This window comes from Pagrus pagrus, assembly GCF_965226575.1.
Source record: "Pagrus pagrus genome assembly, chromosome: 9".
In the NCBI taxonomy this organism is placed as follows: Eukaryota; Metazoa; Chordata; class Actinopteri; order Spariformes; family Sparidae; genus Pagrus; species Pagrus pagrus.
In genome coordinates this window covers 14,049,439-14,062,615 of record NC_140193.1, presented here as the reverse complement: position 1 = coordinate 14,062,615, position 13,177 = coordinate 14,049,439, and the positions used below count along the sequence as shown (strand labels likewise).

The following is a 13,177-nucleotide window of genomic DNA, read 5'->3' as shown; positions in this document are numbered from 1 at the left end:
AGAGACATATTCTTTCATTCAAGTCGTCGTCCTTGAAAGCAACAGCAGCTTTTTCTCTCCTTACAATGAGATTAAACAATAGAGAAATGTGTGAACCTTTAACTCCAGGTAATTGTGTCTCATTCATTTCAATGACTCTAAAGATCCATCCGTCTTTTGTGTAAAGGTAAGAAGGATTATTAGACTAGTAAAGGTGATATCATGCCAGCATTCCTCTGCCTATAAAACATTTCCATATAAAGTTATATATTTCCAATGATTTAGGTGGTCTGTACTGGTTTCCTACAGCCTAATAAGACTGTGGTCTGCTTGGATTTATTAAAATATCAGGTTTGTGAGGGTACACTGAATTACTGGATGTGGAAAATTTAAGGCTCTGGTCTGTTTTTAATGTTAAATTAATGTTAGGTTTCCATTTGAGAAACCCACAAATGACCTCATGCAAACCAACCAGTAGGTGGATCTGAAAAAAGGAACATTTTCTTTCCCTCTGCTCAGATTCCTCTTCTTTTTTCCTCACCACTTTGTTAACGCTTCTCTGCCAAATTGATTTTTCTTTTCTTACTGCTGTGGGTCAGCAGGTGGCGCCATTCAGTCATAATCTCACAGGTCTTCAAACTATCTTTTCCATATAGGCGTTCAGATCCCGATGCAAATCAGAGGCTCGGGGCCTGATACAAATACTCAAACGCCATTTTGAGATGTTCAAGATAATTGCATCCAAACCACCAATGTCCTTGTTTTTTCCCCTCATATTTCTATATTATTACACTCGCCTTTCAGGTTTTTATTTCATAATGTGCATCATAATTGAAAAATGGTAAAGGGAGAGGTTAAATCCTCTGATAAAGCGCACATTTAACTAACATTAAATACTTTTTTCACCAATTTAATAACCTATGATTTTATTTTCTTTGATGGCTTTAAACAAAACACGTTAATGAACATCATACATCCAAATCCAATGTTTCCATTGACACCTTAAAGGTGCAGAAGGCCTATGTAAGAATTTTACTTAAAAACATCCAAAAAATGAACTAAAATTATCGACAGAATGTGAAGAAATAACAGTTTTGTTAGTTAGCATGCCCCTTCCAATCCCGGGCAAAGGTCCTGTGCCAGCTGTGCAAACAACACTTCCCCAGTGCTCCCAGTCCAGGCCACTAGCTGCACAGCTAACTGAGCTAACTAGTGAATGGCAGCTTCAGTCAGTAGCTGTAAGCAGTTACTAGTAAAATGCTGCCCTCTATTTGTTTTGAGTATAATTTCAACAGGTGGCTTATCCTTACATATTGCACCTTTAAACATTATTCATCATTGCAAGATGATTGGATTACAAGTAGTTTAAGGAAAAACCATAAACATTAAACAGTTTATCCGCTATGCAGGCAATAACTTGATATTACCCTTGTTTTAGGAAACAAAACGATAACTCTAAGCACCATCACATGATAGTAAACACACCAACACGCCCATCTGATTTTCATACAGCATAACGACAGGTGTGTCATGGAAAAGAAAGACAGCATTTGCATAGGGGTAAGGCTGTGTGTGTCACTTGGACACAGATGAATCAAGCCAGTCTGACCTTTTGCAGTGTGCTCATTCAAAACCAGTTTCTGATGAGATTTATACAAAATGCCATGTAACCAAGTTGCATACATGAAAACAGCTTCACTAAGTAATCTGATGTGAAACCAACAGTGTCCTATACACATTTTCAGCATCATCTTTGATTCCTTTGTTATAAAAATGCAAGGAAAATGGTTTTAAAAAAGAAACATGTTTATTAGTGTCTTAGCACATTGATTACAGAAACATAAAAACAATTTCTCATTGAACACATTTATTATAAAAACATACATAAAGCCTCAATTTGGGATTGTTCCAGTAAATTGATTACGCTCGTTCTGGAAAGGTAGGGTTAGGACATGAAATAATCTCTGCACAACTTTTTACATTTTATATTCATTTTGCACCAAAGATCCTCCTCAGATGGATATCATAGAGGAAGCGGTAGTGGCACAAGTATTGAGCCCGATTTTGAGGATCTAACATATCTGTAGATAAAAAGTTTCCACTATTTGGTCAGTATTTTTCGTAAACATTGACCTGAGGCATTCTTGGAACTTAGGTCAATTATTTAGTGCAGAAAAAGGGGTGAGGCACATTGACAGTGGCAATAAAGCTTTAGAGCAAAGAAAAGACTCGACTATTGATCTCTGGGTGTTGCTTTTAACAACACTTACTGATGCACTTGGTAGATCAGGTAGTTTGTGAGGGCGCCATGTTTCCAAAGAGTAAAAGAGTTAAAGAAAAAAAGGCTCTACTGTAACAAAAACTGTAAGGCCTTCATGACTGTACCTTACTCATGGCTCTCTTCTTTTGGCACCAAAAAAAAAAAAAAAAGAAGAAAATTACCAAAACTACCTCAAGCTTGTCAACCCGTCCTCTGCTCCCCACATGTGATCTGTACTCTACAAGTACTTGGTCAAAAGCACTTTGGTCAGCTGATTACAGGCAGCATAAACACTGACTTCAGCACGAAAAAGAAAAGAAAAAGAAAAGATGGAAATGTGAACGTGTAGTGGTTTCCTGAAGTGTGGTCCATATTTCCTTTGCCTTATTATCTGATTTCTTGTTTCTGACTGATCTCCACATGGTGTTTTTTATTCACTATAATTCCAGCTGAATCAGTTTATTCAAACCAATTCCATTCTTTAACTTCTTCCCTTTTATTTAAATGCAGTTTTGCTACATTTGGGAAGCCTGAGGACATAATTTATAAATTCTCTTGCAGACAGACAATTTCAAATTTTAGATATTTTAGCGTAAGTGCCATGCAAACTATCAGTTAGGCCCGTGTCAGGGCCGTGTCAACATAGCAGGGGTGTTTTATTGTTTTTTTTCAGCCAGAAAAGCACTGGCGGAGCATATCTTGACAACCGCTGCTGCATAATCGACACTGCCCTTTTGCTTTATACAATCTGTTTTGTTTTTTTTGAATGATGCACCAGATGGAGGATGCTTGCGCTCATACGTTGAAAGGATGATGAGCCCCTTTTCAATCCGACGCGCTCGGAGCGGGTGCACAAAAAAGGCAGAGCACCCTGAAAAAAGGGCGCAGCTCTTTTTCTCTCTGCAGCCGCATGCTGCTGCAGATGCTTGCTCGTCATTTGGACAGTTGCACTCAGAGAAAAATGCTATGTGGTGCCTTCAGTTCAGTGTCAAGTTATTGCGTTTAAAAGTGTAAAACTAGACCTAAAAGCTTGATGCTGCTACCTAGTGCTTTTTGTGACAAGTGTCGTATTTTCTTCCCACTCTTGCCCCCCTTTTAAAATATTATCATCAGACGACTAATTACAGCTTTGGTGGGAAATCTCAAAGAAAAAGCTCAAAACATAGTTTGATTTGATTTCTTTGAGTCAAGTAACTAAAAAAAAAGTCAAATGAACCATTCATTGAAATGCACGGCTTCTTATGTCCAAAATGTCCTTATTTTCAGGGTGAGAGATAACGCAAGACAAGGGTACTAACTGGAAAAATAAACGCTGTCAGCTGTGCAACCAACGAGGAGACCGCATTAAGAATTTGGATCATCTGCGGTATGATAAATCACATCAGCAGAATGCCAAGAGAATAGTATGAACTAGACACTTGGATTTACAAGGTGTGGATCCACTTAATGACTTGGAGGCTTTGTGTAAATAAATGGGTGTGTGTGTGTGTGCATGTATGTGAGAGACAGAGAGAGAGAAGGAGACAGAATCATTCCAAGTAGCTTCGATTCGGCGTAGCAAACAAAGTGAAGGCAGCATATCGGCTCTCATGGCCGTCTCGCCTCGGCTGATGGTCTCGCTCTGAACAATCTGATTGACTGTTTTGGTGCAGGAGAGCTGGACTGGCTGGAAAGTGGCTCACATTTTGTTGAAACACTCCTTGGCGTTGGACCACACTTGGATTCCCTAAGACGGTGAAGGAAAGATACAATACCATTTTTAATGTCACAAAAACAAAAAGGCAGACATGTTTGTAGTAGAGGTAAACAAGAACAAACAAAATGTGGAACAGAAGAGGAGACATACAGAACTCCATACCTTCTTACACATGCTGATCTGCATAATGGCATAACTTATTAGTGCTTCACGCAAATCTTTGTCCTTCTGCTCTTTGAAACGTTCAATGTCTTCCCAGGCTGTTCGCACAAACTCTCTAAAGACACAATCACAAACAAAGACAAATGTCATTGGAGGAACAGGCATGGGCGGGGGAGTGAACAGAAGACACTGTAGAGGAAGAAGAATCTGAACAAACAATGTGGCAGTTGGTGAAGTATGTGCCAGTTCCTGCTTTTCTTTATTGATACAGGCGGGGTTTTATACTCTATCAAAACAAAAAACACCGCTGATGTGTTTTTAATCATACATAGTACCTGGTTTTGACTCTAGTCTACCTGGTCAATGACTAAATCCATCCACCATTAACTACTGGGAAAACTTATGCAAATTAAAGATTAACTCGACGATGTTGAGCTTACTTGCACTCTGTGTGCTTCTCCATGACCGTCTCCTCTCCCTCCTGGATACCCTGCTCCAAGGCTGCCAACCGGCTCTCCCTCTGCTCCTGGCTCTCCTGGCCGAACAGTTTACTGGTCATCCCCTTCAGAGAGAAGACACGCACTGTCTGCGCACACACACAGAAACACATACATTCACACATACAAACAAATTCAGTGATTCGCAGTTTTTTTTTTTTAATTCGATCAGATCACAAAAATTGTTTAAATTCTGTTGAAAGTGAGAGATGTGTGTTACCCCGGTAACGAGCTCTTCCTTCTGTTGTTTCTTATGGGCGAGGTCCTGAACTGCCATCTCCAGCTCATATTGGATCAACTCGTGTTTCCTACATACTGACCTTAATTAACACAAACAGACAACTTTTAAAAACGTGATTACCATTTAAACCCCAAAGTGAGCATTCCTATCCCGTAACTAATATTAAGTCAGGTTACCTTTCCATTACTAATAACAATGTAAGATATTGCAGATCTCCATCCAGTTAAGGAGCCCTAACATTAGTGATTGTTGTTAACTACAGGTCTGCATTATGTGCTCTACTGAAGGATAATGGTTTTTAAATATGCAAAGAAGCATTTGCATTAGCGCTACAGCATGTTTGTTTTAAATGAAGATACAGGACAAAGGCAACAGGAGCCAGAAACACAAGTGAGTTGTTTTTAACAGACAACTCTCAACCCTACCTAAGGGCCCGTGTCCACATAGCGTTTTTTCTGAGCTCCAGCTTTTTTTTCAATTGTTCCCAATGAAGAGCAAGCGTCTGTGGCAGCAGTCGGCCGACCAATGAAAAGGCGCAGCGCCCAGCGTCCTTTTTCCAAGCAATCCGCCTTTTATGTGCGGTCTCTGAGAGCTTCGTGTTGGAAATCTTTCAACATTTTAGAGAGGCGGAGCGTTTTTTTTCTCAGTGCACAAACGCTTCATCTCAGCACTCCTGATCACACAGCCAGCGCTTTTCTGCCCGAAAAAAATGCTATGTGGACACGGGCTCTGAGGAGAGCTTTAACCAAACATAAAAATATGAGCAGTATGGCGTGTGGATGGGTTCTTTCTACAACTACTCACATTAGATGCCAGACACCAACAATGACCAATGTGCTGAACCAGCAGGAGGCATGTATTGGTATAATACAGTACATATTTAGGGCTGCATTAACAATTGTTTACTGTGCATTATCAATTATTCTGCAGATTATAGTCAAGATTAATAAATTAGCTGTTTGATGTATAAAACATCAGAAAACTGTGCACCACAACATCCTACTAGAGCAACATCATGAAATGTTTTGTGTGAAAAGCAGCAAACTCTCACATTTAAGAACCTGGAAGTGTCAAACGTTTTGCTGTTTGTGCTTGAAAATGAGTCAGCTAATCAAACACTTCAATGTCTAATCCGCCTTAACACATATGGTACGATTTATTCAAATGGTCATAAAGTCTGCTGACCTCAAAAGGCAATGTGGCCATAAAGAGACTACAACCAATCTATTGTCATGGTCTGCCGATGCTGATAAGCGTGTGAGCAAAATTCACTCATATTGCTGGGAAGATTCTTGTTTGGCCTCATAGAGATACACACACAACACTCACCTGACAGCTTCAGTGTAGAAAAGGTACTCTTTCAGCTGATCTGCGTAGTGCTCCTCTTCCTCCAGAATGTCATCTATTGATGCAGCATACCTGTGCACATACACACAGTGGCATTTATGAAGAGAGAAAAAAAAAAGACTTACATATGACAATGTGTCTGAGTTAGAAGTTAAATTATTGGTCTATTAGTGTTTATATAAACACATTTAAGTGTAAGTTGGGGTAATTGAGAGGGCACACTGGTTTTAATCCACTACTTACGTGTCCATGTGGTGGCCGGCACTCTGTAGACCATCCCCCATCTCTTTTTCTATCGCGCTCCACTCACTGGAGACACAATTCAGAAACACCACCATCTATCTGGTCAGTACTTGTAGCCATAAAGCCTGTGCAACATTTTTCTCATAAATTAATAGAGCACAACTCTAGAGGCTTCAAACATTTCTGATCACTGTTTTTTATTAGCTACATAACACTAATCAAAAACAGAATTTCCCGACCGCAGGTCAAAAATGACAGAAAAACAAAATGGAATGGTGAAGATGAAACACGGCGTCTCCATGAATAAAGGAATTGTCCTATTGTCCCCTTTTAAAACTGAAGACATACTACATGTAGACAGCCTATGCACCAAATGTTTTAATTTTAACTTATGGCCCGTCTGAGAGCCCGTTGGTAAGAGTAATCACTCTGATTGGCTGACAGATTTTATCAATGTAGAAATGCAGTAACAACAGAACAGCTGTTTCTCACCTAAAGACTCTGCCGTAGTTACCGTGGACCTTGTAAACTCCATACAGCCTGTCTGCTACTTTCTAGAATAAAGACAATCAAATCAGTCATTAAGAACACACTATTCCACTTCAGATGATTACCCATTTAAAACTCTTTAGTCAATACTGTATGTTTGCCATCAACATTGATATAAATTACTGTAGCATGTGCTGACGATCACACTGGAAATCAACACGGTACAGCCTGAAGCAGCTGTTATGGATAGCCAGAAAAGTCAAACAGTAACGGCTCATGAATAAATGTAGGTAGCACTCACAGTACAAGAGCTAACACAAGCTATCTGTGTACTACTTGCACAAGACAAAATGGCAGATACAGAAGTTGAAGTAACTGATGAGGAAAGACAAAAATCTGCCAAGCTAAATACGCTGATAATTTCCTCAGGGGTTGGCAAACTAAATGTGGGTGAAATACCAATGTTACACAAAACAGTCTGCAAAAAACTAAATCCAAACCTAAGCAGACAGTTAAATATAGGTGTGTGTGTGTGTGTCTGTGCTCATGCCAAAACTCACCGCCCGCACCCTGAGTAACTGAGAGATGACAGTGTTCAGTTCATCACTGTACTGTTTCAGTGCTGTGAATCGCCTGGAGAACACAACAAATGGATCATAAATCAAACAGTGTTTAACTTAATCTGTCTATTTGTGTTGCCCTGCAGAAACTCTAATTATCATACCTCTAACTAACTGTTGTGCCACAGGGATCATTCATATTTAATCCAGTCTTCTCATCAAAGACTCTTGAGAAACTATTCAGTGATCTGACTTAATCTCCCACTTTGTATAAATCCAAGCAAAATGTTGTACTGGCAAACGAAAAGGCAAACCCAACGGTCTGTTTTTAACCTACTTGTCAGGGTTCTTGACTCTGAACATGGCACTAAGAGACTTTAATCTGGAGTCGACCTGGTAGGGAACAAAATTACACATGTTAAAGAGGGTTTTGATTTGATAAATGAGAATTTATGAAAAGAAAGACATTAGTTAAGAAAGAAAATCTTCGGTCAGGTTCCTCAGCAAGAAGAACTTGATGGATGTTGAAGTGTGCACTAACTGTATACCTTGTCTTGAAAACCTGTGTCCAAAACGGCCTCCCTCCATCCCTTTTCCTGAGGATTGACAGATGACAGACAGGATTATCAACCAGACTGTGTTTAAAAATGTCTTTCCAGCAGACTACAGCACTACAACAAAACACCACAGGAGGCTGCATGTTGCTACAGGCTAGAGGGAGACAATAAAATATAAATCCGGGAATTCAATTTAAAAGGTGTATCTCGACTCCACAGCACTACATCAGTGCCAGAGAAAGGTCTGGCTGCACCAATTATCATTCTGGTATTGGGGGAAAAAAACACTTCTGCTTGTCTGTACTTCTTTAAAAAAGGAGCAATATGTAACAATTGGCCACCTGTCAAAATCGTACTCAAAACATATCTAGGCAGTATATCACCAGAGTAACCGCTAACCGCTGCCAACTGTAGCTGCCTTAGCTAATTAGCTCAGTTAGCCCTGCAGCTAGCGAATCAGACTGGGAATTCTGGGACCAGGGGAGTGGTGTTTACACCGCTATCACGGGAGCATCATAATGTCAAAACTGCCATTTATTCACTTTCTGTTGATGTTTTAGTTAATTTCTGAACGCTTTCAATTTAAATCCTTACATGTTGCCCCTTTAAACCAATCGCAGTCATCTTGGGCGACACTAAGCCCAGAATGTAACGATGGTGCCCCTGAAAAATAGCATCAAGGAAAACTTGTTTTGCACATGGGGAGGCGAGCCCTGGCATTAAAAATGGCGAAATCCCCACACAAGAAAAGGTAACAGCAGCTACTTCATTTAGGTTTGTACCATTAACGACCAGGTTTGGGTAACTTGCCATTTTCAGCATGTAGGTTACTAGCTCGGAGGTTGCTGTTGTTGTTTCCCCTTAGCGACGGGGATTTTTCAGTAACATGCAGATAGCGGAAAGGAGGAACATGTTACATGAGCCAGTCAGCCAACAGCCAAGTTGGTTAGACTAAGGTGTATCAAATGACGAGACTATGCACGAAAGGACTCATTTTTCAACTAGGGGAAGTTAATCACACCAGCTGTTATTTTCACCTCCATACTTGCGGATAAACAGCAAATTAGAATTATTTATTCTACCTAGTATGAGTTCATTTAAAGGCTCTATCATTCATATCAATGAGATCACTATGTTGATACGACAGGGGTGTCATTGTAGAGGGCTCCTACAAAAAACCGGTTCAGCCTCTATTTTTTCCACAGCAGCGCGATATGCCCTCTGACTGGAGTTCTTACTCTTTGTCTGTATTCGCCCACCGGCACAGCCTCATGCATTGTTTTGCCATGGTGCTATCAAAGTGCTGTCAGTCTGAAGTCTGTTAGACTGTGAGGGTTTGAGGGCATGTATGTCAGCATATGTACTGGCAGAGGACTTCATTGTGTGGAACAAGCTCGAGCACTAACCTCTGTCAGAAAGAGGAAGAAGATTTTGTCATTGGAGAGGACGGGATGTGATGCAACGCGCAGCAGGAAGTTTTCCAGGCCGACTCTCCGTCGCTCAACAAAGTCTGGGTCAAGGTTGTCTGCTGACAGCTTGTGCCACACGAACTCTGCCTATAAGAGACACAATTCAAGGAGTAAAAGAGAAAAGATGAGGGTGTATTCTACAACCAGGAGGAAACTGGGAGCAAACTAAGAAAGATGAATTGTCATTAACTAATTAAAGATGAAGCAGTTCTATCACAACCTTTCAAGCAGTTGTAATCAGCAAATCAATTACATGTAATGAATCTTGATCTGATTGTATGTGTCACTCACCCTTTTCTCTGGTAGTGGAGGGATGATGATGTAGGGGTAGGTGACCAGGAGGTACGTTCTGAGCAGCTCAAACTCACTGTAGCGTCTCCACAAAGTGTCAGGCGTGGCAGGTGTACCGCCCTCTGGGACAGTTTCAGCTGGTCTGCAGACAGACAAATGGGAATAAACTGTATTTTTAGATCTTATCATAGAAGTGACAGACATTTGAAAAAGCACCTTGCACCTATCGCATCTGAGTCTGACTTTGATAAAGGAGTTTTCTGAGTAGGGCAGGTGACAGTAATCTCGTCACAGGCTTTGTGATTATCATTTAAACGAGAGAGTTCTTTAAGTGTCATCTGAATAGTAATCGTCTCCGTCGTAGTAATGAAGTTACATCCTTGTAGGGGGTCGAACAAGGTAGAGAGGTAATCAGAGTTTTTTCCAGCTGCCATTCCGCTTCACAGCAGGTGCGTGGAGGAGGCTTGTTGTTAATGACGTTGCCTTTCGAAAACGATCCAAACTAGTATACTACCAAATTACATCGGCACCAGCCAGACGCACATACAAAAAAAACACAGCATTAAACAGTAACAGGACAAACCACAGTCACTGCAAGTGATTCTGCTTCTTGATCTTGTTTCACTAAAACAAATTAAAAAAGCAAATCTAAAAAAAATAAAATAAATATAGGCAAATAAAAAATACTATCAAGATGAGAATGCTGGCTATTAGTTTAGTGCTCAGTTTTAACACCTCTGTAGAATCCCATCAAGATACCCAGAGACTCCCAGGCCTGTTGGGCTGCCAACCTACATCCCTTACAGGAAGCACTCAGCTTCACTGCTCTAGGGACACGATGAAAAGAAACTGTGAACAAGAAAGCAACTAGAGAGCATCTTGCGAGTGATCACACCTGCCACAATTGTACTGATGGGTCGGGCCACACTCATCTTCAAACTCTGCCTTCTTTTTTTGAACTTCACTACGCCTCTTTAAAGTTTCGTGGCCGCATCAAAACAAATGCGGGCCTTCATTTCGCTCTCAGCTGCACACCTGTAAAGTTTAGTGACTATCTTATGAAGCTATCACACTGACAAAAATGGTAACATATAAACACCTGCCAAAACACTCAACTTCTTCTGTGGTAGTCACTGCTACAAAAGGTGTCTCCAAGACCACATTTTGCCATGATGACACAGACTCACAAGGTGAAGACATTACAAGACAATGATGTTGTAGCAGGTAAATATGTCCTGTGTGCTTTTGATATTGAAGAAGTGTAGGTGAAGTGGTACTCTTCCTGTCACTGCGGTTTTTCTGCACCACCATTTGCAGTTGTTTGCCCGTGCGGTAACACTAATGCGTCAATCAAAAACAACAAAAGGCCAATAAATGTCAGCAAAAAACAGATTCCCAGCGCCCCACCTACCGTATTTCTATGAGGTAGACTGTATAGGTTTCCTGCATGTTAACCGTGTTCTTCCCCGTCCTCTTCTCTGCCTCCGCCACATTTATTTCCATTTTTCTCAGCAGAGCTGTCCCTCTCTCCACCATCTACACAGACAAGAAGGGGAAAAAAAGACAATTATTGAAAGGGAAAGTAAAGGACATGTGACAAACATAACAGGGAGCAACAAAGTAATAAAACACCAGGTGAGCAGACAGATGAGTTCAGAGAAAGAGTGAGGGTCTCAGGGACTCAGAGATAAAGTCGTGCTAACATTCCAGTCTAATCAGACAGACAAGCATGAAACCAGATGAAAACAGAGGCACAAGCAGCTGTTTGGCTACTGAAGATTACACAGGGTCATGGCAGCAGTGTGCAAGTCACAAGACATGACAGTAATACCACAGAAGAAGTACTAAAAACACGAAAATGGTCTTTTACTCATGGTCAGTTTAGACTGGACCTGTCGGACGCAGGGAGGACTGTGATTTAAACGAGCTAAACAAAACTTTAGGCTGAGCGTTGAGACCTGCTAGCTAGCATGCTAACATCAAGAGGAAAGTTTACGAAGTGAAGTTAGCTCCGAACCACTGTTAGCAAAAGCAACTTTCGCTGACATTATAACTTTAACGTTACCACGCGGCGCAAATAACTAAATTCAGCTTTAAAGCCCGTTAATATCCCGAAAAGCTTTTTGAAAAGGTGAGTGGAAAGTGTCCGTTGCTCCCGGTGACACAAACTCCACCTAGCTAACACTACATTAGGCCTGTTTGGGAAAGTTTTGACCGGTGGATGCAGGCTTTTAAACCCCAAACATGTTTGTGATAGAGAATAAAAGAAGTACGACCGTGTTTATGAGGTTGTTTTCAGATTCCACTGAAGTGATATCGGTGTTACCGATCACAGCTACTTCTTCGCTACTTGCAGAGTCTGCCATCATCCCCTGGCTGCCGAGGTGCTGCTGTTGTCAGCTGAGCTGGCAGAGTGGACTGTTTCCTCTGATGTGCGCATGCGCGGTCCAAGCTGAGGCCTGGGGCTCTCTGAGCATTATAATGTTTAATTTAATAAATTAATCAAATGTATTAAATAAACTAAATTATCACATTATTATTAGGTCATTGATGACTGGAAAATGAACACAATAAAACAAAATAAGATAAATTAATTAATTAAAGGGGCACTGTGTAGTTTTGGAGATAATACAGTAGAAAAAATACAACTCAGAAATACGTATTTTTCTATTAATGAATAAAGAAGCTGTTCTCAGAGGAAAATAAGCTCCCCAGAACACTGTTTGAAGCTAGAAATGTGGCAGGGTCCGCCACATATAAACAAAGTAAAAGTAAGGTCAGGTTGTTTATTCAGTTTATTCAGTGATGAAAACAAAGAGAGTTTGTTTATTTGGATTGTTTAGGTAAATCCGCAAAACTACATAGTGCACCATTAATAAATAAACAAATAATCGTGCGCAAGAGTAAAAAACAAACCACAAAACATTTCTGGAGCTACAAAGCAAAATCACATTGCAGCATTCGCCTGAACAACTGAAGTAGATGGGGACTTGTTTTAAAAAGGAAAAAATAACAAAAACAAACAAGCAAAAAAATTAAATGGCTCCATACACCTCAAAGATCCCACATTTTTCATTTGTGTTTTTAATGTTTTAAAACAAATCGTCTAGTTCAGCTGTTGAGGTGAATGTTTTGTAGACTACAAAACTTCACCTGACTTTCCTTCAGCATGAGGTTGAGTAGACAATGACCTGTAACATTGCAAGTGACCATATAAAGATTTTCTCTTCAGCAACATGTTATTCGCTTGTGTTAATGTGCAGGTTTTACAAAATGCATCACATGAGCCAACATGATGATGGTTCAAGCTGGTTGAAGCCGTTCAATTGATAGTTTCTGACAGTTTCCATGCAGCTGTGCTGGATTGGTGAACCCATTATCCTCTT

At 40.4% G+C, this 13,177-nt stretch overlaps 1 protein-coding gene across 1 annotated transcript; it reads right to left on the bottom strand.

The window, feature by feature from the left end:
• Positions 1–1,764: 1,764 nt before the first annotated feature.
• LOC311262786 (sorting nexin-4-like) lies at positions 1,765–12,195 on the bottom strand. The gene is made up of 14 exons (XM_084362498.1): positions 12,068–12,195; positions 11,203–11,327; positions 9,792–9,933; positions 9,438–9,587; positions 8,023–8,070; positions 7,812–7,867; positions 7,475–7,547; positions 6,918–6,979; positions 6,426–6,491; positions 6,165–6,254; positions 4,815–4,914; positions 4,538–4,683; positions 4,098–4,212; positions 1,765–3,965 (listed from the first exon to the last, which is right to left on the bottom strand). Exons 1-14 carry the CDS (start codon positions 12,158–12,160, stop codon positions 3,918–3,920), a joined length of 1,314 nt encoding a protein of 437 aa, XP_084218624.1. The 5' UTR covers positions 12,161–12,195; the 3' UTR covers positions 1,765–3,917.
• Positions 12,196–13,177: the final 982 nt, after the last annotated feature.